Source organism: Globicephala melas, chromosome 1 (genome assembly GCF_963455315.2).
Source record: "Globicephala melas chromosome 1, mGloMel1.2, whole genome shotgun sequence".
Classification (NCBI taxonomy): domain Eukaryota; kingdom Metazoa; phylum Chordata; class Mammalia; order Artiodactyla; family Delphinidae; genus Globicephala; species Globicephala melas.
The window spans coordinates 30,353,769-30,380,732 of NC_083314.1; the positions used below are offsets into that span (position 1 = coordinate 30,353,769).

At 34.8% G+C, this 26,964-nt stretch overlaps 1 protein-coding gene across 12 annotated transcripts in view; it reads left to right on the forward strand.

Annotated features, from left to right (window-relative positions):
• Positions 1-26,964, forward strand: part of RGS7 (regulator of G protein signaling 7) — a 606,659-nt gene that overhangs the window by 439,239 nt on the left and 140,456 nt on the right. For 9 of the 12 annotated variants that reach the window (XM_060309485.2, XM_060309402.2, XM_060309580.1 and 6 more), the window contains 2 exons: positions 5,612-5,718; positions 10,397-10,448. The exons of the other annotated variants lie outside the window; for them this stretch is intronic. In XM_060309485.2, coding sequence (XP_060165468.1) covers positions 5,612-5,718; positions 10,397-10,448 — 159 coding nt within the window. The remainder of the gene's footprint in view (positions 1-5,611; positions 5,719-10,396; positions 10,449-26,964) is intronic. 12 annotated transcript variants of the gene reach the window in all.

Consider the following 26,964-nt stretch of genomic DNA (forward strand, 5'->3'; position numbering starts at 1 on the left):
GTGTGCATTTTTACAACTAGCTTTTGAAAATATATAGATAGAACATACATCAATCCAGTTTTTATCTATTTGGAATAAGTATTACATTTGCTCTGTGCACAAATCACTCTTAATTTACCATAGGATTGAGTTTTAAGCAACTGAAATTCAAATCTGCTATTGTATTTCATATTGTACATTTAAATTTATTGTTTGTTTTATTGAGGCAGGCACAATGGCAAGAGTATCTGAGGAAGAAAGAAAAATATCTATTTCCATTTGATACAATGAGGCAAAATAAATGTGGCAGCATCTCTGCCACAACTTCCAGCATGGGTGTTGATTGCACACCATGTCATAGAATCAGAGTTGGAAACAGTTTAGTGATCCACCCCTGCATTTCCAGATGCCTACTTTAAGGTCCAGAGAAATGAGATAACTTAAGATACACAGTCACAGAAACTAGGCTATGATTGGAATTCAAATCCCATGACTTGCAGTTGAGCGTGTTTTTCCATGATATGCACGCATTCTTGTTAAGTAGCATGTGCTGTCTTTGATTTGAAGCAACATAAGCTGCAGAAGCTCCCTGTCTTTTTAAAAATTGAACTGTAGTGGATTTACAATGTTTTATTAGTTTCAGGTGTACAGCAAGGTGATTCCATTTTATATATATACTTTTTCAGATTCTTTTCCTTTATAGGTTATCACAAAGTATTGAGTATAGTTTTCTGTGCTATACAGTAGGTCCTTTCTGGTTATCTTTTTTTATATATAGTAGTCCCTGTCTATTAAAGTTAGCTCAGTGTCTTACTTTCCTTCCAACTGATTCAACCAGACTAACTGGTGGAAACTTTGCAGAATATATACTGAATTTTAGAGGGAATGTTGCTTTCCACTGTCATTTATTATTGCCTTGCTTTTGTGATTGTTGTAGATTGCTTACACTATTCTTGAATAAACTCAGTGTGAGTTTTCTCTCATCTGAATACTATTCTAGCACCTAATCACGCATATAAATAAAATAGAATCTTGTTGAAGTGCAGCTGATTTTACACAATGATGGAACTACCATTTATACAGAAGGATATACTATATCAGTGAAATGAACGTGCTGATATCCTATAGTTACCAGATAACATAGATCTTAAACCAATTCTCCACACCAATATCACATAGGTCTTTCTCTCTCTTTTTAAAAATTTCAGCATTATTCTTCATATTGAAGTAATCTCTTAAGGTGTCATACTTACTGATACTAGGCAACTAGACTTTTCTACCCTAAGTGTGTGATAAGGGCCATTGATGTTTGATCCTGTTACTTTCAGTACCAATTTTTTAATAAGTTAATTTTTTTGAGTCCTGGGAAAATATTATGCTTCCTTAAGAAATCCTCTCCATTCTGACTGCTGTTCCTGTGCTTCCTCTGTCACTGTTGTTTTTCAGCATTGCCATGCTTAGTGTGTCCTCATATCATTCCTCCCAGCCCCCAGCTCCTGAACTGTGGGAGTTCTCACTGATCTGTTGCATTTTCGTGTTTCAGATTGTAAACCTGGTGTGCAGAATATGTTACCTTTGGAAATCTCTTCCTATAACTATGATACCAAATCTTTGGGATTTGGGTAGTGTTCTTTGCTGCCTAGGAATGAGTGTAAGTGTATTCCAGAGCAGATTCATCATCTGTACACTAAAGATCCCAGTCTGATCACCTGGAAGACTTTAAATAGTGTTCAGTTGGAAGTGTTTAACATGATCTTGAAGCCTGGATCAATACCAGCTACTAGTTTCCCCACTGCCTTTTGCACTAGACTAAGTGCTACTGAATGTGTCCTTTCATAATATCAACTAACCGATAATAACTCACATTTTTGGAGCACTTCTATGTGGCTGGCCTTATTTTACGTGCCTTGCACATTTATCTCAATTGTTCCTCACAACAGACTTTTAACATCAGCATTTTATTATCTTTGTTTTACAGATGAGGACACAGGCCCAGAGAATGTGAGCCTTCTGCCCCAGTCATACAGCTAGCACATGAGGGAGTCAGAGTTTGAACCCAAGTGGCTGGCTTGTACATCCTAGCTGCTTCACCCAACACTGTGCTCCTTTGTTTGGAAATATTATTCGCTTGCATTAATTACCTAGTGTAAGCTTCAAAGTTGGTATAAATTATGCTTCTGTTTTTATTTCTCCCAAATAGAATCTATTTTATCTTATTTAATCTATTTTACCATATTGTACGCTTCTAAATCCTGATTTTTGATTGCTAAAAGGCAAGTGGCACTTCATTTTTCTATGTGGAAATGATTTTTTTTTTTAAAAAAAAGGAGAAAAGCCCTAATACTTACTTCTTTCACTAACTCTTACTATCGAGAAGATAGACCTACCTCAGAAATCCCTAACTGTAGTAATAGTTCACTTTTATTTGGCCTTGTCGGAGAAAAAAAATCTTCTGCGTATGTGATTTTTCTACATGATTAATCTTACCTTGCAAATGCCTATTCTAAAAAACGTATAATATTTTGAAATATTTCTCTAATGACCACTTCCCTGTCTTCTTAGAGAATAACAAGTTTAACAAAATCTTTCCTTTATGACTCAGAATCATCATGATAAATGTCTGTTATTTTACTATTTAATAACTTACCTCTGTCTACTTTTTAGTTTTTCTTTCCTTGATGTTGTATCATCGGCTGTCATTTTTTTTCTATTTTGAGTGGATTTCCTTCTAAAATACTACTCCCCATAACACTAATCATATTTGCTACATCACGTATGCTGTGTTGATAATGAAACGATCACATTTGCTAATATATACACATAAAAGTAAAAATGAATGACAGGAATAAAAATAGAAGATTTAGTGAAATTATCTTGGCAAAGCGTAAGCTGCTCATCATCACGACACAAGATAACTAGTATTTTTTGTGCAGTATATGTTTTTCATATTCCATATGTCATTTATTCATAAATTTACTTATTCACTCATTCAGTAAATACTGATTCAATAGCTACTTTTGCTATTGCTATGCTACATGTCAAGCTTATAGCCTTAAATGAGACAGAAAATTCACCCCGCTGCCCTGATTTTCATCTAACCATTCATCCTGTCTTGGTCATGTTCTCTGGAGGTCCTGTGATAGAGCATGTAACTTGTCCAATCTCAATCTCTCTAGGTTACTGTTTGACCAATGACCTTGAAATCATTTTATAAGGTTTGTTAGAAGTTCAGTCCTCTTATATATTAAGTTAAATAGTTTGATTTGACCGCTACGTAGAACTATGTGTGGGCCATGCAGAAACTAAATTTTGATCTTATTGATACCGCCACAAATGTACATCTATTGAATTCAAGGCATTTAAAAAACCTATCAAAACCAATTTTCCTTATTAATAAAATTATGGAGCATGAGAATCTGTTGGAGGGTTGCAAAATGAGAATATATATCATTAAACCAAACAAAAACGGAGTATTGTACCTTGAAAAAAGAGGTTGAGATTACTTGCTAATTCACTATTATTCTCTTCAGCAAACATTTATGCAGGCCTAATTATGGTAGTGTTATGTGAAGAAAACCTGCAGACATTCATCTTGCCCTCTAGAAATGTATGATTTATCATATAATTAGTATCTATTGAATACAGAAATGTAAGAACTTGCTTATGTTCATTTGCTTCTGATTTTCTTTTCTGCAGCGTCCCTATATTTACTTACACTATGTTTTTCTAATCCTCATCAACACATTAGCACCTGTTTTTTGATGTTTCTTTGTTTTATTTTAGTCACACTCTTCCCTGTGCTTAGAGTTTAGAAACTTTACTATTAATCTTTCTGGGCATCTGTTCTCCTTTCTTGTATCTATACTCTGAAAATTTCCCCATGTGCCATAATTCAATTTACCTTTCTGGAAAGTAGTGCTAATAATATTTTCCTAGGCCACAGACTCCTGGAATAAAATGAATAAGATGATTGTAACAAGATAGGTGGACCACCTGACTTTGAAATCCCCAAACAGATGTAATATATTGCTCTGCCTAGGGCTACCAGACAGGAACACCCAGGGATTCTGAACATGACCAAGGCTGTAAGCACCTGCTCATTATTATAGGCCAGCATTCTTCACAGATCCTCTTGCCATTTTAATTTTATAAATAATCCACAAAAAGAAGACATAACTGGCTGATGCTATTTAGGACTGCCAGCTCCCCCACTCAGCCGAGTTGAAGGCAAATTTATGGAAGTGGATTTCCTGAAAGTACTTTAAAGAAAAGTAAAAATCATTCAGTGTGTAAATAATGAAGCACAATAGCTACCACCTGTTGAGTATCTTTTATGCACAGGGTACTATTCCATCTTCTTCTTTATATATATTCTTATTTGATTTTCATACCAGCTCTGCAAGGTGGGTTTATTACCTCTATTATTACCTCTATTAAGGAGAGTTACAGAGAATTTAAGTAACGAAAGCTAGTGAGTATCTCCAAAGGTTTTGTTCTTCCCACAATATCACACTACCTCCTGAGCTTTAATAAGAATCACAGAATATGTGGGTATATACTTACAAGCAGCTTAGACTTTGAGAAGACCTTGACTTTGAACTAAAGGGATGCGTAAGTGATGAAAAAATCCTCCTTTGTAGAAAAAGAACATTCTATGCAGGGAGAGACTTGATTGGTAGTGTGAACAAGATGACTGGGACACTTAATAACAGTCTCTGGACACATGACAAAGAGGATAATTGGCAGTTGTTCTTTATTATTGACAAAATCAGTGGAGTGGAGGCCGGAGGTAGAAGAAGTTACCAATTAAAATATTTGCAAGATGTTAGATAATAATTAAAAGGGGCACTGTAGTAGCCCATTACAGGTAAAATTTAACAATTATCTTATTATTAGCCAATATAGGCATGGAAGTGAGGAGAGTAATTTACTGCATAAATTAAAGTATTATGTTCCAACTATTTCCCAGACTACTGGGAAAATATAATGTTTTCATTGTCATATAAACCTCTACATAGTTCGTATGTAGAATACTGTATACAGAGTAGTAAAAGCTAGAACAGTCTGGCCAACCACAGACTGCAGGCTCACTTAGTGCAGCATAAATTTTTCTAGATGCCTTAACATTGCCTGTTAACATTGCCTCTAGTAATGGTCCATATCATTAGAAAAATTGCTGATAGTATTGGAAATTCATATTACAGGGCAGGGTGTGATGCAAGCAAGAACACTTTTTAAAGTTTAAAGTGCTATATAAATGCCAAATAGAATTGTTTGTGGAAGGTTATTAACATATAGCAAAATATGTCCCATCTATAAAATGAAGGAACCAGATTCTGTGATTTCAGGAAAAACCTTCAGTTTCAATGTTCCATAACTTTATGTTCTCATGGGCTGGTCGCCATGCAGTGTTGGTCATTGCACAGTCACTACCAGGAAGCAGAGCCATCTTAGTACCTTATGTGGAAGAGCTGAAAGAAGAAGTACAAAGACAGGCTTTTCAGGATGCTGAGAATTCCAATGCAAGAATGTGTTCAAATGGAACAAGATAAAATTCTACATGGCTATAAGTCAACAGTTTTAAAGAGAGCTTTTATATGTGTTTTTTGGTTTGTTTATTTTCATGAAACAGTTGAGGCACTCCATTTGGGAACACTAATGGCTGCCCATGGCTACTTCTTTCCAATCTCGGATCATGTCCTCACACTCAAGGATGATGGCACCTTTTACCGGTTCCAAGTAAGTTTAATAAAAATATTCTTTAACAGTAAAAACAAGTCTGCATTTTCATTGTTTTACAAAAATTTTGAAAATTATGACTTATTTTACTTTGACTTAAGCTAGTTAGAATCTAATGATTTGTGAAAGCTAAATTGTGTGATGATTTAAATTATATTTTATATAAAATGTTTGAGAAAAATTCAGAGAGTGACAATGGAATTCACAAAGATGAGAGAGTTCATCTGTAAGTAACATTTATTTGCTAGGAAGGAAGTTGAGAGATTAACTAAATTTGTTACACTCTAGACCCTGCGTGATCCAGAGCCATCTACAGTCCAAGCAAATAGTCATGGGAATGCTTGAAGCTCCAGGATAGAATTTAGCTAATAAATACATATCTTCTGCATGTCTGAGACCTACAAGTCTATGAAGACTGACATGCATGATGCTTTGCGTGCATATACTTATCTGAGACAGGAAGCCACCTTAGATAACTTATAAACTGACAAGAGTCGTTCTAGGTCATTTTTCAAATGAGATACCTATAAAGAATAATCTTTCAGGAAATGATTGTGGACTCTAATTTCAGTTATTGAGCATTCAGTTGACACTTGAGTTTACAGTGGTTTACCTGAAGTGTATTCTACATTTCATTAGACATTATGGTTCATTAGTAACTGACTGGAAGATTCCAGCCTAAAAAAATTAAGGCATATATGCCAGAGTTCAAACTCTAGCTCTAGGTATTTTCAGAGGATTCTCCCCATTGTCCAACTTTTAGACATTGGAGCATTCTTCTTGCTAGCTCTGAATGATTAGATGTTCTATATCTAAATAAAGTGACTTGGATGCCTAAGGACTTGCTTGGACTTTGCAGTTGAAAACAGAGGGAATATGTTTTAAAAAATTGTTCTCAAAGATCATTGTCCTCCTAGAAAACTCTCACTACCACTTCCTTAGGGCACATCTATCGAAGGCAAATAATCATAGGACTTTCTGCACTGAATGGCTAGTAAATAAAGCAGTCTCCTGAAACTGTGATACTGACCTAAGTATTCAAGCAATTTAAATTAGTTGAATCACTTAATTTTAAAAGGCTTTAAAATAATGAAGCTTTATCCTTTATAGAGTTAAATTTAAGGTAATGGTAGCTTAAAACAGCTTATTATTAAGTTAGAGTAACTTGTGGTCCTAAAGTTAGCAATTTAATAGATAGAAATTATTAGTGATTAGCAAACAAATTATGTATGTGTTACTAACACTTTTTGATTTTTTAAAAGGAGTTACTTTGCTATTGCAGGATCACATTTTCCATAAAATTTTATTTTCTTATACAAGTTTTTCATATGCAGACTCTAAGTAAACGTTAGGCCTAAAAATTTCTTACAAATTCTAAATGAAATGTATTTTTTTAACAAAAATACCAACTTTTATCCATCTTTGCTATCAATATTACAAGTAAAATCATCTGTGTATAATATAATATATTTATAAGGGAAACATTGAATATAGTCTATCTGTTAACAATTATCTAATTCAAAAATTTCCCTCAAAACAAACTAGCTGAGACATGGCCTAAAATTAGTGGTGATGTCTTGAATTAGTATAATTTACAACCTTTAACTCTGCTGTTGTCATTTCCAGACTGAAGTTAGTAGGCAGACAAGGTGTTCTTTTCTTTTTTGCGGTACGCGGGCCTCTCACTGCTGTGGCCTCTCCCGTCGCGGAGCGCAGGCTCCGGACGCGCAGGCTCAGCGGCCATGGCTCACGGGCCTAGCCGCTCCACGGCATGTGGGATCCTCCCAGACCAAGCATGAACCCGTGTCCCCTGCATCGGCAGGCGGACTCTCAACCACTGCGCCACCAGGGAGGCCCCAGACAAGGTTTTATTGTCATGCTCATGGGTCAAAGATGAGCAAAGCTGGGAATGGATCACCCTGCATTCTGCAGAAAAGGAGAGACTGTTTTTAAAGAACTTTACAACAAAGCAAGGGAATGAGTACAAATGATAAACTAATTACATCACTACTAGGTATGGGCAGAAGATTATCAAGTTCAATATGCCTAAATAGATGATAGATAATCTTTTAAATTACATGAATTAATGTTAAATATTAAATGTTAAAGATTTTAATGACACATCCACATTCAAAATAGGATAGAAACATGACATATTTGTAAATCTAATAACCATACAATCTAAAAACCAAGGGTTTAAAAACAAACAAAAGAAACCCCAGAAAAATCAGGGATTATTTAATTCCTGCTACAGTGTCTACCAAGGCATTAATTAGTTTATATTTGAACAGCTCTAATAACAGAAAATACATTATTGTTCAAAGTGTTTACTTCCATTTTTGTGTTGGTTCCAAGCAGCATTAAGTTCTTTATTACATTGAATTGAAATTCAACTCCATGGAAGGATTTTAAAAATCATGGGTTAAAATAGGAAACTTGCAATATTGTGTTTACAATTACTCCAGTGAATGATTGAGATTCTAACCATCATTAGGAATATGAAAAAGCTTTGGGGCATGAGTTTGAGGCAAACAGAACTCTTACTTTAATTTCACTGGTATGCCGCAGTAAATGTGTCTCAATTTTTCAATCATATGATTTTTGTATTTACTGTAAACTTGCAATTGTCTAATTTATCCTCCTTAGCTAACTGAAATTGAGTTCTGACATGATTATCCAGGTCACTTTCATGACTTTCATCACATTAGTATAGGTGCCAAAGATTACTGAGCAATGGCTAGACAGTTTTGGATCTGTTTTATTATGGCTAAAGAAGCAAACTCTGAAAAGCAGAGAAACTCATACATTAAAATGTCCTAAAGCCTAGTTTGACTGTGAAAGTAAATTTTTAAATTCCAACAAACTATAGGAGTTTGTTATTTAAATTTTCTTTTACTACAAATCAAAATATTTTTCCTAGAAAATAATCTTGCAATATTAGTGAAGAGTGTTGGTTTTGTGCCTTTTCCATATAATATCACAGGATAAAATAGCTTCATTCATTTATTTTTACAGTCAGGAAATTTTCACTAAAGTAAATGATAGAAAAATAAAGAAAAATTATAAGAATGCTATTGAAAACATTCCTTGTGGTTTTGAGAAAAAAAGTATGTGTCTGACCAGTCTGACTAGAGTATATATTTTTAGAGTTAGATAAATAGGTATGCATATGCATGCGTGCACGTACACACACACACGCACACACATACACACACACACACACACACACACACCCCTCCCAAAATAAAGAAGCAACCTAAAGGGAATAATGCATTCTATGAGAAGTATCTCAAAAGCTAGCAGCCCACATGAAAGGAAGATTTTTTAACTACTTTGTTTCTCTATGGTTCTCCTAGAGTAGTGACCCAATTTTACTCTCAGACTAGGTTAAGTGGATTCATTTGCCAAGGAGGGGGTGCTGTATAAAGCCTTGATATCCCCCTTTATCTAGTGCTTCAGCTTTTTTACCCTCTAAATGTATTCTGTCACTTTGTTCATATATATACAAAATTAGTATTAGTATCCTTCTTTATGATACTGGAGCAATTCCCAAGAAAGCATAGAGGGTAAATCAAATCCCCTGGGAGTCCTAAACTGTTTGGAAGGGCTCTCTCCCAGAGATTCAAACAGTTCTCCCAATTACCCTTTTCCCCCCTTGAGAGTCCCTCTTCTAGAAGGCAGAATTATCAAACAGGTAATCAGAGATTACCCTAAATATGCTTGTTACACACAGATTGTTAATATAATTGACTAATAAATATAATTAAGCCCACAAGGCTGACGTCTGTAGTCACTGTTCCATTGAATTCCAGAGCCATCATCATCCAAGGAAACAGTTTGAAAGAGTAGACTGGTGGTGATGGAGTATCCTCGGGGTCTGGAGCCAAGCATGTCCAGCCATGAGGGCTAGAAAAGCCCTATCAGAAAATATAACATGCTGATGATAATAATTGGGTTTTCTCAATCAGATATTTTCTTTGTAGTTTCATCAGTTTCCAGAATTTCACAGAATCATGTATCTGTCTATTGTTAAGCAATCAACTAAGTTATTAGTTAAAAAAAATCATCTCTGACTTGTGCAGTTTAAAAATTTAGAGTAATAAGTGTCTCTATCCAGAAATATTTTTTAAAGTGAGGGGGAAAAGTTGTTTTAATCTAGCTGGATAATGTTGAGAGCTGCATTATATAATTAATAGAACCAAGCAAATGATTGCCAGATCTTAAGGAAAGATTCTGACGGTTGAACTTTTGGATCTACTGAGGGCAATGATGAAATACATAAATCATAAAAAACAATTTGCTAAATTTAAACATAGCTCATCATGAGTCTTCCTGAATATAATACTTTGCTTTCAGTCTTTGTGTATTAACACTTTTTATTTGAATAATGCAATCAGTCCTTTTACCTTTTTGTCAGATGACATACAATTGTAGCAAATGAACACTGTCTTAAATACCTGCTGGTGCTGCACCTATTTGGAAGCTGAACAATTGCTTAGCAAAGTAAATGTAAAAGAAAAACCTTACAATGCCTCTCTGAGTACTTTTTCTGGGTAATAAAACATACATTGTTAGCAAAATTCTAGGTAATTGCTGAAGATAAACACAGCTCATAAACCAGGAACCCCACTAATTCTTTATGTGCCTAACCTAAGTTCCACTTCTTTTCATTCCACAGACACCCTATTTTTGGCCATCAAATTGTTGGGAGCCAGAAAACACAGACTATGGTCAGTGCAATATCTCCTCATTTTATTATTGACAACTAGTGTGTATGGATGAACCCATGCTTGCATTTTATTATTTGTCACTGAGAAAAGAAAAGCACAGTTTTCAGTATGGGACTAATATTTCTAACATTGAATTTATGAATGGCCTTGTTTGGAAAGTCACCAAACCTGGTGGCAGCTTATTCCATGTTATAGTGCCCCCTGTGACTATTAAAAAAAATACTTTCTTCTGAATAGATGAAAGAGCTATAAACAAGCTTAAAAGGGTTTTTTTTTTTTTTTTTTTCTGTACCACCTTGGTCTACTAGAAAGAGTAACAAAGGGGCTCAGAGAGCCAGAGTTTTAGTTCACGTCTCCTATTTAGCTATGATTTGTGGTAAATCCCTTGCCTTTCCCAGACTTCATTTTTCTCACTATTATTTGAGGCATCCTATGATTCTACAAGCAGAAGGTTTTGTTAAACATGAAAGGCCAAATGCAAGCAAAAGAAAAGATACAATAGGGAATTTAATCATAGTGAATCAACTTCAGTCAACTTAGAATGAACTCAGTTCAACAACCATGATCTTAGTTAAGCTCTTCAAGGAAATAGGCCCCTAATAAGTGCTCATCTTCTTACATCTTCCTGAAGGCTACAGTTTTCAAAAATAATATTGTATGTATGGTTTTTAAATGTCATTTCTACAAGTATTCATTGAGGATTTGTTCCAATGCAAAGTGTTATAGTAGGTGCTAGGATAACAAGGAGACTCTGACTTTATCTACACTGTTGAGTAACTCATAGGCTAGACGAGAAAAGGGAATTATACAGAAGGAGTTGCTGGGAAGTGCTGAGGGAATATAATAGTGGTATGTGTAAAATATATGGAAGTTTAAAAGAATAAGAGAGTGACTTTGAGGGTTTCTAGAGTGATTTCACAAAAGAACTGAGGGCATCTGAGTTGGATTTTAAAGGAGGGGAGATTTTTCAGGAAACAAGGCAGAGAAGGCATTTGAGGCAGAGTGCCAGCATGTTCAAAGACAGAAACTTCACAGCAATCTGGCTTTTGTTGGCTCCTGGAGAGACGTTTTGTAAGAAAACCATAGGAAAGCCCATGGAGTCATCCCTCATTTTTGTCATTTCAGAAAGTTGAATTTCATAGTTCATCCAAGGGTGGTCAGGTGCCAACCAAAGATTCAAACTAACATAATTTATGGAAGACAATCTGAAAACCAGAATACTGAACCATTAATAGAGAGAATAGATGATTCCTTTCCAGTAGTGGGAATGTTGATTTTTTTTCATCCAGGGTACACATTCTTCAAAACTGACGCACTTGGAAAAAGAAGTTAATTAAAAAAAACAAAAAACAAACAAAAAAAAAACCTGCCGATTTGTGGATCTGAGTTGGAGAACTTTGTGATGTATTTTCTCCAACCTGGGATGATACCTGGGAATTATTTCACCAAAGAGTATGATGTTCTAGTGGAGAAAATACCTGCACACCTGAGAAGGAGGTTATGGAGAAAAACCCAGGTGTTGGAGGCAGACAGACCTGACCACAGATACTGCCACAACGATGTACCACATACTAACTGTGTGACTTGGGCAAGCATGTAACATCTTTGCGCCTCAGTCTGCTCACTATTCAAGCAGAAATAATAATATTGACTTTCTAAAGTTGTTGAAATAACCCAAATTAATATGCCTAAAAAACTGGTATTGCTCCTATGATACTTAATAAATCAAAATTGTTTTCGGTCGTCATCGTTATTGCCTGACAGATAAACTGCCTCTGTTCCTTACAGAAAAGCAAATTCTTATTCTTAATGTTCTCTCAGTCCATATTTTGTGTTTTTCATAAATATGTTAGTGTTCCCAATTGCAGTTCGTGTTTCAGCACTTCACAGTAGATTAATGTTTCTGTGGTAAGGCCAAGGAAATGGCATGGCTTACACAGAAAATCATTTACAGAACATTCCTCAAAGTCAGTCATCTCAAAATTATTAATGTCATTCAGTTTAACATTAGCTCTTATTGGTGTCCATTTCAAAGGGAATCATCTTCTAAACTTTCTCCCGAAACCTGGAGAGCCTGCAATTTTTAACTAAAAATAAGCATAGTCTTTATTATTCTATTTGTTTCCCCCCCTGAATAAACATATACCTGTTTAAGTCTCATTTGCTTGGATTATATACAAGTGAAGAATAAAATAATTATTCAATAAAAAGTTATAGAAAAAATTAGAGGAAGTGAGATGATAATGATCTCAGACACTGTTCCACTCCTACAGGCAATGATGCTTTGTCTTCTATGATTTTTCTTTTTAGGTACAAGTATAGAAGCAATTCAAATTATCCAACTTCGAATTTTCTACCACCATTTATTTAAAGAACATTTATAAAGTATGAACACTTGCTTATAAAGAGGATGTTGATACTGTGATGTAGTTGGGTGTGAGGCCCAATAGAAATAATAGTGATTAGTTAGGCTGTTTATTCTGAGACAGCTTGGGGCAGACAGGAGTTTATTGCTTAAAGCAGGTTTAAAGAATGGTTTCTTATATTCTATTAGTATCTAATGTCTATTTCCATCACCAATTCAAACTTACTAGGAAGCCTCTGCAAAACATAAACCTCTTAGGTCAGTTTATGTGGAGAAACACTTTTCCATGGTTACCTTGGTTTTGTAGAAAAATAGAATATGTTGATCATGTTTAATGGCTAAGACAAGGCAATATGGACTAAAGGGCTATGAAAAAACACAGTACTTTGAAAATCAAGTTGTGTGAGATTTCTGGTATTTTTTCACCCAAGTACAAAATTATTCCAATCCAAGCCAATTAAAATGGAGTCTAGAATGGACTTCCCAGGTGTATTTGCATAAGAATCATCTAGTATAAAAGGATTGCAATGAGGGCTGGAGGCCAAGACACCAGGAAGTTTAAGAGAACTGTGATAAGAAGTAGAGACAGTAGTGGTGGTAGCAAACTAAAACAGAAGCGAGAGACAGGAAGTTCACTGATATCTCTAAGCACACACATTGCACATTGAAGTTCCTACAGATGATCACACATTGACCAATATCTTTCGTCTGGCTCCTTTTGAGGGTTAAATCTCCAATGTTCATATAGGACTTGAACCCCAAGAAATCAAAATTTCCAATAAAGACAGGAGCTGACCCTATACTTGTATGACTTACGTCACTCACTTCACCCAAATCCTAGCCCTGTTGGAGCATATCTTTATTGAATACTTTTATATTTTGTTCATTGTAGATTTTTTTGCAGTTTTATTTTTTCATATATTACATTAAAGTATTATTTTTCTTGATTAGTGAGTTTTTTGGCACTCCCTTGACTTTCGCCCCCTAGGCAAGTGCCATACTCATCTCATCCTAGGGCCAACTGAGACCAACATATGACAATTGCAGAAAGGCAGAGGTGTTCTCAACATAAGGACCTTTTAACAATGAAAATTGTCCGGAACTTGCATTATCTTGTAGGATGATGGTTGTGCCTCAGAAAACATTCAACCAAAGGCATGTATTTTCTCCAGGATGTTGTGAGGTCTTTCAGGCCTAGGGAGAGAGACTCCACTTACTGACCCTAAGAACTAGACATCACTAAGTTCCACCTGTGAAAACCATGCTGAAATAATATTAGAGTTCTGGTTGGCCAATCATAGCAATTGTATGCTGACATAAAATAATCACAGCAGCTTTGAGATAAATAGTAATTTTTTCCTTCAGGGACAGATTTTAAGTTGGTTAGTTAACATTGGTATAAAGATTGCTATAACCAAATACTGCATTTTGGGGATGGATGACAAGGAATTTATGATTAGAGAGATTGAATACACAATAAATCAGTGAACTTTAAAATAAATGCATGAGCAAAATCAAATTAATAGCATATATAACTTCATGTCTGTGTCTTAAATCTTAGTTGACAAAATACCAATGCCTTAAATCTTTGTATATTAATAATTCCATGATATATAATATTGAAAAACTTAGAATTCAAGATTTGGGGGAAAATAGAAGAACTTCACTTTTCTAAAAATTAGTTTGTTTCTTGACCTAAGACACTGAAATGCTTTCCAAAATATTCATCCCGTTAATAAAATTGTGTGGTGTAGTGCGGTTCCTACTTCATTCTCTTTGGCACTTAAGTTTTAAATTGTTTGTTTCATAAGACCTTTAATAGAGCCTCTACAGTTCTATGTAATAGTCCTACATAGAACACCTAAAACCTTTGCCATTCACTTTTGATGACTCTGTCCCTGCTATGTCTATTTTTGAAGTACATGTTAGTGGTTCCTAAAACCATGTTTTAGAGAAGAATTTTTTAAATTTCTATTTTTGGTACAGTTTTAAGTATACAAAAAATTGAACAGAAAGTAGGAGAATTCCCCTAAACCACCTCAATACCACCCACACTCTTTCCTATTATTAATATGTCACATTAGTGTAGTAAATTTGCTACAATTGATGATCTAATATTGAAACATTATTATTAACTAAAGTTCATAGTTTACATGAGAGTTCACTCTTTGTATTGTGCATTCTGTGGGTTTTGACAAATGTATAATGACATGTATCTACCACTGCCCTAAAATTTCCCAGAGTTCTACCTGTTCATCTCTCCCTCTCTCCTCCTGAACCCCTGTCAACCACTGCTATTTTTACTATCTCCGTAGCTTTCCCTTTTTCAGAATGTTATATAGTTGGAATCACACAGAATGGAGCCTTTTCAGATTAGCTTTATTCACTTTAGTTCCTTCTGAGTCTTTGAATGAAGTTGAAGAATATCTTGGATGTCCATTTGTTCCAGCACCATTTGTTGAAAGCACTATCCTTTCTCCATTGAATTGCCTTTGATCCTTTGTCAAATATTGGTTGACTATATTTATGTGGTGCTATTTCTGTTCTGTTCCATTGATCTATTTGTCTGTTCTTTCTCTAATACAGCACTTTCCTGATTACTATAGATTTATACAGTGTCTTGAAATTGGATACTGTCAGTCCTCTAAATTTGTACTTCTCCTTCAGTATTATGTTATATATTCTGGGTATTTTGCTTTCCAAAAACTGTAGGATCAGTTTTTCAATACCCACAAAATAACCTGCTGGAATTTGGGATTGCAGATCAAATTAGAAATAACTGATATCTTGACAATATTGAGTCTTCCTATCCATAGAACATGGATTATCTTTCCATTTATTTCTTCTTTGATATTTTTCATCAGAATTTGGACTTTTAATAAAGCTCTAGTACTCATTTTGTTAAATTTATACCTAAGTACTTTTTATTTAGCACACTATTTACAGTTGTGTGCTAATGTAAATGGCATCATATTTTTAATTTCAAATTTCCAATTACTCATTACTGATTTATAGAAAAGCAAATTTTATAACATTAACTTGCTATAATCACTTTTTAGTTCTAAGAGTTTTTTAGTTGTTTCTTTGGATTTTCTATACAGACAAATATCTGTCATCTGTGAACAAAGACAGTTTTCTATTTTCCTTTTCAAACTATATACTTTTAATTCCTTTTTTCTTGTCTTATGGCATTAGCTAGCATGTCTTGTAAGATGTTGAATAGGAGTGGTGCAAGGGGACATCCTTGCTTTTTTCCTCACCTTAACAGTAATGCATCTAGTTTCTAACCATTTATTATCATGTTAGCTCTAGGTTTTTTGTAGATGTTCTTTATCAAGTTGAGGAAGTTTCCTGTCCAATCCTAGTTTTTCAAGAGTTTTATTTACTTATTTGTTTTTGTTTGTTTATAATCAGTACTATATTTCATCAAATACTTTCTTTGCATTTATTGACATGTTCATATGATTTTTCTTCTTTATTCTGTTGATATGACAGGTTATCTTAATTGACTTTTAGTCAGCCAGTCTTTCATAACAAGAATAAATCTCACTTGGCTATGATGTATAATTCTTTTTATACATTGTTGGATGTGATTTGCTAATATTTTATTGGGGGTCTTTTTAAAATTGAAGTATAGATGATTTACAGTGTTTTCATGTGTACAGCAAAGTGATTCAATTACATACACATAAATATATACACATATATTCTTTTTCAGATTGTTTTCCATATTAGGTTATTATAAGATATTGAATGTGGTTCCCAGTACTATACAGTAACACTTGTTGTTTATCTGTTTTATATATAGTAGTGTGCATCTGTTAATCCTCAATTCCTAATTTATCCCCCCCCATTGGAGATATTTGCATTTATGTTCATGAGAACGTTGATATGTAGTTTTCCATTCTTTTTTTTTTTTTTTTCGGTACGCGGGCCTCTCACTGTTGTGGCCTCTCCCGTTGGGGAGCACAGGCTCCGGACGCACAGGCTCAGCGGCCGTGGCTCACAGGCCTAGCCGCTCCGCAGCATGTGGGATCTTCCCAGACCGGGGCACGAACCCGTGTCCCCTGCATCGGCAGGCAGACTCTCAACCACTGCGCCACCAGGGAAGCCCTGTAGTTTTCCATTCTTGTAATGCCTTTTTAGGTTTTGGTATTAGGATAATACTGGCCTCAAAGAGTAAGTTAGGAAGTATTCCTTCTCCTTCTATTTTCTGGGAGCAATTGTGGAGAACTGGTATTATTTCTGCCATTTTAATGTTTGGTAGAATTCACCAGTGAAACCATATTAGCTTTGTGCTTTCTGTTTTGGTAGGTTATCAATTACTGATTAAATTTCTTTAACTGATGTAAGCCTATTCATATTATCTTTTTCTCCTTGTGTCAGTATCGGTAGATTTTGTCTTTCAAAAAATTGGTCTGTTTTATCTAGGTTTATCTGTTTATCAAACCTGTGAGCTAGAGTTGTTTATAATATCCCTTTATTATCTTTTTTAAATCAATGGAATCAGTAGTGAGAGCCCCTCTTTTATTTCTTATGTCAGTAATTTGTGTCTTATCTTGTTTCTTTTAGTTTGGCTAGAGGTTTATTAATATTGATCTCTTCAAAGAACCAGCTTTTGGTTTTGTTGAATTACTTTATTGGTTTCCTGTTTTCAAGTTCATGACTTCTTTTTTTTTTTAGTTCATTGATTTCTGCTCTAAAATTTTAGTATTTCTTTTCTTCAGCTTACCTTGGATTTAATATTTTCTTTTCCTTTTTTTGTTTTCTATGCTGGAAGCTTAGGTTATTGATTTTAGATCTTTATTGTTTTCTAATATATGTATTCAATGCTATAAGTTTCCCTCTAAGCACAGCTTTCACTACATCACAGATTTTGATTAAGTTGTATTTTTATTTTCATTTAGTCAGAACTATTTTTCAATTTCTCTTGGGATTTCTTTGACTATATGTTATTTACAAGTGTGTTGTTTAATAACAGGCATTTGAGGGCTTTCTAGCTGTGTTTCTGTTATTAATTTCTGACTTAATTCCATTGATGTCTGAGAGTACACTTTGTATGATTTCTACTTTTAATAATTTGTTAAAGTGTGTTTTATGGCCTAGAATGTGGTCCATTTTGGTGCATTACCTGGGAACTTGAGAAAGTTGTATATTCAGCTTTTGTTGGATGAAGTATTTTATAAATTTCAATTAGATCCAGTTGATTGATGGTGCTATTCTGTTCAACTATGTCTTCACTGATTTTTCTGCCCAGTGGATCTGTCAACTACAGATAGATGTGTGTTGAAGTCTTCAGTTATAATACTTGTCTATTTTTCCTTAAGTCTCTCAGTTTTTGCCTCCAGTATTTTAATGCTCTGTTGTTAAGAGCATAAACATTAAGGATTTTTATGTCTTCATGAGAATTAACTCCTTTATCATGTAATGCCCCTATTTATTCCTAATAATTTTTTTCTGCAGTCTACTTTGTCTGAAATTAATTTATCTACTCTTGTTTTCTCTTTATTAGTGTCAACATGGCATGTCTTTCCTCCCCTTTATTTGTAATCTATCTGTGTCTTTATATTTAAAGTGGGTTTATTATAGACAGCACATAATTAGATCCAGTTTTTAGTACACTCTGACAATCTTTGTCTTTTAATTATTATATTTAGACCATTCCCACTAGAAGTGATTATTAGTATTGTTGGATTAATATATATCATATTTGTAACTGTTTTCTATTCATTTCCCTTTTTCTTTGTCTTGCTTTATTTTTCTTTTTTCTTCCACCCTTTTTCTGCCTTCCCTGATTTTAATTGAGCATTTTATATGATTCAATTTTCTCTCGTATCTAAGTATATCAATTATACTTCTTTTTAAATTTTTAAGATTGCCCTAGAGTTTTAAATGAAAATTTGATGTAATTCTTAGCCTTTGTCCTCTATATGTAAGGTGTTCCCTCCTACTCCCACCCCAGCTTTGTTCAAGGTTTTCACTTTGTCTTTGGTCTTCTGCATTTAGAATATGATATATATAGGTATAGTATTTTTGGTATTAATCATGCTTGGTGTTATATATGAGTTTCCTGGATCTGTGGTTTTAATGTCTATTGGTTTCCTAGGGCTGCCATAACAAAATACCACTGACTACATGGCTTAAACAACAACAAAAATTTTTTTTTCTCACAGTTCTGGAAGAATTGTTGGTTTTTATTTTGTTCAGCAGTAACAATTTCCAAGCTACTTATAGGATGGACCAACAGTCAGAGAGCATTTTTTTTAAGGGAACTCCTTTATTTTTATATTTTATTTATTTATTTTTGGCTGCGTTGGGTCTTCGTTTCCGTGCAAGGACTTTCTCTAGTTGCGGCAAGCGGGGACCACTCTTCATCGCAGTGCGCAGGCCTCTCACTATCATGGCCTCTCTTGTTGCAGAGCACAGGCTCCAGACGTGCAGGCTCAGTAATTGTGGCTCACGGGCCTAGTTGCTTCGTGGCATGTGGGATCTTCCCAGGCCAGGGCTCGAACCCGTGTCCCCTGCATTGGTAGGCAGATTCTCAACCACTGCGCCACCAGGGAAGCCCCCAGAGAGCATATTTTTATAGGGGGAAAAATGAACAGATCATGACCAAGCTTGTTGTTTTTGTTTACTTTGTATCTGCTTTTCTTTCATTTTTTTTTTCTTCAGTATTGAATCCTGGGATGGTCTCTGAGCCAACATCTAAGAGAAATGGAAAACATAAAGTTGCTTCTTTCTGCTCTATGTGTTCTCCCTTCCCACTGGGCTTTGGAGAGTATCTGAAAAGCAACCATTAGTGTCTTTTGAGGTTGTTGTTTTCCCCTTGATTTCCCTGTAGGCAGCTTTGGAGCTGCTCTAGAATGGAAAGGGAGAGAAACGTGGCACTCTCGATTGGAAAAGCATGATATAAGGGCAGAGAAACAAGATAAAACTGTGTTTAAGCAGAATTCTAGTAAGCCTTTCATGTTCTTAAATTTTATATATGTTCTACTATAAACCTGTAAAGAACATAATTTACATGTTATGTTCCAACATTTTTTCCCAAAAGCTATCATGATCAGTGGTCATTTCTAAATTGATGTGCCCTGGATCAAAATCAGAGGTGGATTCAGAAAGAAGAATAAAATGTCACATCTTACCAGAAATGTCCCATCATGATTCAAAATTACAGATTATCTGGAATAGTTAAAAGTTTAAACCACAAAATGAATAAAATGAAAATCTTCACTGATCCAGCCACTTTGCAGTAATCTAATTTGTGGAAATGATGGACTCCCATACATCTCTCTTAATAAAAATGAAAATCTATATTTAATATTTTATTACTGTAGTTATAAAGGGTAGTATTGGTAATATAATCTATTTTATAAACTAAATATTCACCATGTTTTAGCAAAAACAACAACAAATTATGTCTTAAAAACAAAATGCATTTACTCAATAAACAGAACTACTTTATTGTTTAAGACTTTTTAATTTTAGAGCTAAAGCATTTATGACATCTTAAAAATACAAATATTGGCACAAATTGTTCTCCTTTATAAAATGTCCCAAGTTTTTATCATTTCAAGACACAAAACGTACTGATAAAAATGTTATTGAATGAATTGGGTCCTGCTGCTCACTGCTTACAAAATCAATTACATACTCACAAATGTCAGGAGAAAGGAAAGGTGCCTTTAATGAGAGTGCCAGCAATCTGGGGAGATATTGGACTCAGCGCTCCCCAAAAACCACCTCCAAAAATTCTGCTCAGCCATAAACACTCTTAAAGACAAACAGAGAAGTAATCTCAGGTAATTATTGAGATGGGGGTCAGAATCATTGCAGTCTCCCACTGTGTGCAGGCTTGTGGACTCCTCATGATCTTCCTCTAGATGTTATCTTTTCACACAGTTTGGTCACAGAGTTAGATCAGGTGATTACTGAAAGGGAAGCAGGGAAGAGATATGGTCATCTGTTAATTATGTATTCTTCGCTTCTACTTCTTTGATCTATGGAACTGACAAGTTAGGCAAGGTATTGTGTGATTAAAGTTGCAGGATACAAAATTAATACACAGAAATCTGTTTCACTTCTATACACTAACAACAAAAGATCAGAAAGAGAAATTAAAGAAACAATCCCATTTACCATCACATCAATTTAATTAATTAATTAATTAAATACCTAGAAATAAACCTAACTAAGGAAGCAAAAGACCTATACTCAGAAAACTATAACATACTGATGAAAGAAATCAAAAACGACATAAACAGATGGAGAGATATACCATGTTCTTTGATTGGGAGAATCAATATTGTCAAAATGACTATACTACCCAAAGTAATATACAGATTCAATGCAATCTCTATCAAATTACCAATAGCATTTTTCACAGAATTAGAACAAAAGAATTTACAACTTGTATGGAAACACAGAAGACACCAAATAGCCAAGGCAATCTTGAAAAAGAAAAAATGACTTGGAGGGGTCAGGATCCCTGACTTCCGTCTATACTACAAAGCTACAGTCATCAAAACAGTATGGTACTGGCACAAAACACATGTAGATCAATGGAACAAGATAGAAAATTCAGAGATAAACCCACACACTTATGGTCACCTAATCTATGACAAAGGAGGCAAGAATGTACAATGGAGAAAACACAGTCTCTTCAATAAGTGGTGCTGGGGAAACTGAACAGCTACATGTAAAAGAATGAAATTAGAACACTCCCTAACCCCATAAACAAAAATAAACTCAAAATGGATTAAAGACCTAAATGTAACATCGGATGCTATAAAACTCTTAGAGGAAAACATAGGCTCTCTGACATAAATCGCATCAAGAACCTTTTTGATCCACCTCTGAGCATAATGAAAATAAATAAATAAATAAACAAATGAGACCTAATTAATCTTAAAAATTTTTGCACAGCAAAGGAAACCAGCAACAAAATGAAAAGAAGACCTACAGAATGGGAGAAAATATTTGCAAACAAAGCAACCAACAAGGGATTAATCTCCAAAATATACACATAGCTCATGCAGCTCAATATCAAAAGAAACAAACAACCCAATCAAAAAATGGGCAGAAGATCTAAATAGACATTCTCCAAAGAAGACATACAGATGGCCAAGTGTCACATGAAAAGATGCTCAACATCACTAATTATTAGAGAAATCACCTCACACTGGTCAGAATGGCCATCATCAAAAAATCTACAAGCAATAAATGCTGGAGAGGGCATGGAGAAAAGGGAACCCTCCTATACTGTTTGTGGGAATGTAAATTGGTACAGCCACTATGAAGAACAGTATGGAGATTCCTTAAAAAACTAAAAATAGAGCTGCCATATGATCCTGCAATCCCACTTCTGGGCATGTATCTGGAGAAAACCATATTTGAAAGGATACATGCACCCCAATGTTCATTGCAGTACTATTTACAACAGCCAGGACATGGAAGCAACCTAAATGGCCATCAAAAGAGGAATGGATAAAGAATATGTGATACATATATACAGTGGAATATTACTCAGCCATTAAAATGAATGAAATAATGTCATTCACAGCAACATAGATGGATGGACCTAGAGATGATCATACTAAGTGAAGTAAGTCAGACAGAGAAAGACAAATGTCGTATGGTATCACTTGTATGTGGAATCTAAAGAAATGGTACAAATGAACCTATTTATAAAACAGAAGTTTAGTCACAGATGTAGAAAAGAAAATTTTACCAGGGGAAAGGGGAGGGAGGGATAAATTGGGAGATTGTTGTTGACATATACACACTACTATATATAGAATAAATAACTAATTAAGTACCTACTGAATAGCACAGGGAACTATATTCAATACTCTGTAATGACCTATATGGGAATAGAACCTAAAAAAAGAGTGGATATATGTGTATGTATAACTGACTCACTTTGCCATACAGCAGAAACTAACACACTGTTAATCAACTATATTCCAATTAAAAAAAAAAGATTTGAAAGGTGTGCTTGTGCCAGAGATGAGTAGAGCATGGGGGTGCCTGGTTTAAAAGTTAATTAAAATATAGCTTTCCTAAAATGACAAGAAAAGAGGCTTCCTCCTGAGGGCAGTTTTCTGCAAGAGCTGCTTACAAAAGGAATAAACCATTAAATGGCTTGGTTTTTACCTGACTTATGCAAAGATTAAGACACCTTATTTACTCTCTTTCCCAAATATTATATGCTTTTACATATGCATATGAATATTGCACACACATTTATTTATTTATTTAAGATAAATAGATCATCTCTAATAGTTAAATAGTTCCAGTATCCATAGTTATGTGTGATTGATTGAAGCAGTGCTTTCTTCAAATGTCATTTGTAAATACATATTAATAATGCACTTTGGTTTGAGAGTTTGCTAACATCATTCCATGGACTTTACACATAAACTTAGAATTTTTATTTAAGGATGATACATATTTTAGTGAGTTAGAAAATATAATATTGCAATGATTTAGTTATGACTTGTTACATCCCTCTCTAAATTTGAACTTTTTTTTTTAACATCTTCATTGGAGTATAATTGTTTTACAATGTTGTGTTAGTTTCTGCTTTATAACAAAGTGAATCAGCTATACATATATACCCATATCTCCTCCTTGCTTCTCCCTCCCACTCTCCCTATCCCACCCCTCTAGGTGGTCACAAAGCACAGAGCTGATCTCCCCATGTGATACAGCTGCTTCCCACTAGCTATCTATTTTACATTTGGTTGTGTATATATGTCAATGCTACTCTCTCACTTCGTCGCAGCTTACTCTTCCCCCTACTGGTGTCAAGTCCATTCTCTACGCCTGCATCTTTATTCCTGTCCTGCCCCTGGGTTCATCAGAACGATTTTTTTTTTTTTTTTTTTTTTAGGTTTTGGGTCGTATGGTAGTTCTATTTTTAGTTTTTTAAGGAACCTCCATACTGTTCTCCATAGTGGCTGTATCAATTTACATTCCCACCAACAGTGCAAGAGAGCTCCCTTTTCTCCGCACCCTCTCCAGCATTTATTGTTTGTAGATTTTTTGATGATCGCCATTCTGACAGGTATGAGGTGATACCTCATTGTAGTTTTGATTTGCATTTCTCTAATGATTAGTGATGTTGAGCATCCTTTCATGTGTTTGTTGGCAATCTGTACATCTTCTTTGGAGAAATGTCTATTTAGATCTTCTGCTAACTTTTGGATTGGGTTGTTTGTTTTTTGATATTGAGCTGCTTGTATATTTTGGAGATTAATCCTTTGTCAGTTGCTTCTTTTGCAAATATTTCTCCCATTCTGAAGGTTGTCTTTTTGTATTGTTTATGGTTTCCTTTGCTGTGCAAAAGCCTTGAAGTTTCATTAGGTCCCATTTGTGTATTTTTTTTTTATTTCCATATCTCTAGGAGGTAGATCAAAAAGGATCTTGCTGTGTTTTATGTCAGAGTCTTCTTCCTATGTTTTCCTCTAAGAGTTTTATAGTGTCTGGTCTTACATTTAGGTCTTTAATCCATTTTGAGTTTATTTTTGTGTATGGTGTTAGGAAGTGTTCTAATTTCATTCTTTTACATGTAGCTGTCCAGTTTCCCCAACACCACTTATTGAAGAGGCTGTCTTTTCTCCATTGTATATTCTTGCCTCCTTTATCAAAGGTAAGGTGACCATATGTTTGTGGGTTTATCTCTGGGCTTTCTATCCTGCACAAACATTTAAATGTATTGTGTGTGTCGACTGAAATAAAAAACACTCAATGTAAGAGCAGTGAGTTTCAGTTTTATCCAGGGACCTTACTGAGGACTAGAGCCCAGGAGACAGCCTCTCAGATAGCTCTGAGAAACTACTCTGAGGTAGGGGAGGAGCCAATATATATATGAATTTCTGGATGGGAAATGCATGTAGTCAAGCATAAAATGATTACTGCTAATCACAAAGAGCAGATATCTCAAGTTAATTATTTTAGTGCTTTTTTATGTATAGGAAGATGCAAGAATCTGGGGTCATTGAAATTCTTCCTTAGACGTGCATCTTAACCATCCAGGAGCCTGTATGTTCAAAGCACAGAATGCTTCATCCTATTTTTCCATCTTGAATTCCCCTCAGGGCACACTGTCTGTGGGCAACTGCAGTGGGTTGCCACTTAACCCTTTGTGTAAGGGGATAATGAATGACACTCTTTGTTCTTTTTGTTTACAAATGTATACTTGCATCACGCCTACATAAAATACACATATAGTTATCCAGATAGAAAATTAAAATAAGTCCTAAACATAGTATCTACAAAATAAAATTAAGGCTATATTAATATTTTTGAAATACCAGCCTAGTTTATAACCTCAATCTCTAGAAATGCTGTCTGTTATACTGAAAATAACTGCAGTTAACCAAGCCACCAGCTTGAAAGTATCATGTCGCTTATCTCTCCAAGTGGTGAAACAAGCCTATTGAGAAGATTCATACCTAATGATTTGTGCTACTTATTGGTTTCTGGTTTGGCTCCATCCTTACATTTCCTTATGAGTCTTTTCTTCCTGTCAGCTACCAATAATGATATGAAAAAAGAGAAACATATTTGACATATTTGATATTTTATAGCAAAAGATATTCAATTCTTAACTGCCTAATGTCAGCATTGTTATTTTGTATCTTTACATTATTATTTATTCATATATTAAGCAGGGAAAAGTTTTCCATTAACTGTGCTATGTATGATATACATATGTAAATATATTGTGTTCATGTTTGTGTATGTGTATTGGAGGTGGATGAGGGATGATTTTTTTGTATGGAAAGACCAATTTTGGAATGATTGAAATACATTACAATTTTAAATAAGCAAAATCAGCAACATGCTTCCCAACAAGGAACTAATTCTGTGTCTTTGCAAGTCACGAGAATGGAATTTTTAGGACCTGCTATCTCTCAAGTGCTTTATATTTCACTGTTTCTTGAAGTGAGGCCCTGATTTGTCTGCATCAGCTCTGATGATTTTAAAATGCAGATTCCTGGTCTCTTTCCTGACCAACTGAATCTGAGACTTCAACCTGAGAATTAGCATTATTAATTAACTCTTCCAGATGTACACTATAGTTTGAAAAACAGGCAGTCATTATTTATTTAGTTTACCAAGTCTGATTAACTTGATATTTGTATTTCTGGTGTCTCTACATTTTCTCTCATTTTGAATGATCATTCCTGTTTGTTCAACTACATTTTAAATAATGGTATATCAGAAATTTGAATAACACTTAACAGCTTATATTATAACTTTACATACATTATTTGCTTTAATCCCTCTCAGGAAGTCTTCAGAGTATTATTAGCCATACTCTACAGATGAAAAACAAAAACAAAACAAAACAAACAAAAAAACAAAACCAAGAAAAAACAAAGGACTAGAGAGGTAAAGGATCTACCCTGCTGCTAAAAATGACAGAGCCAGGATTGGAACTCAGGACTTCTGACTGAGTTTTATGCTATTCCCATTCTACTATACTTGCCTTTCTTTCATGGTCCACTGGGCATGGGTGTTTCTCAGTTACGCCATACCATGGTGGCATTTATAAGACATAGCTAGCTGGGTGTTTAGCTACATGTGGCCAATATGCAGCTGCCTATGCAATGATATTATAGTTAAAGGCATTGTTATGCACAAGATAATTCAGGAAGGACCTGCACAGTGAGTCAAATAGAGGACCCAGGTTGAAACCTAGATTATATCAACATTTACAGACAAATTACCAGAAGAGGAACCAGCAAAAGAGAATGAGTAAGAGATGTGGAGATCAGATTTCAGTGAAGGGATGGGAAGTTAGGAAACAAAGGCAGTAATAAGCTGATAAGCTCAGACTGTTTTCCCAACTATTTGACAATGAAGTGAGAAGATAGAAAAGGATGGATGGGTGGATGGATGAATGAATGAATGGGATAGAAAGAAAAAAATGGAAAAAGCAAGCTTGCTCAGTAGATGGAAACGATGATGCAGGGTTAGTGGTATGTCGTTCAATATGGAAGAAAGATGGATTTATTTGGAAAATAAAGGGACGTTTTAATGAAGGGATAGAGACTAGAAAAAGTAGGATGAACAATGCATCTTCTACAGATGTTTGCCCAGGATACAGTAAGAAAGAGCAGAGGATTCCTAATTCAGTCCAGA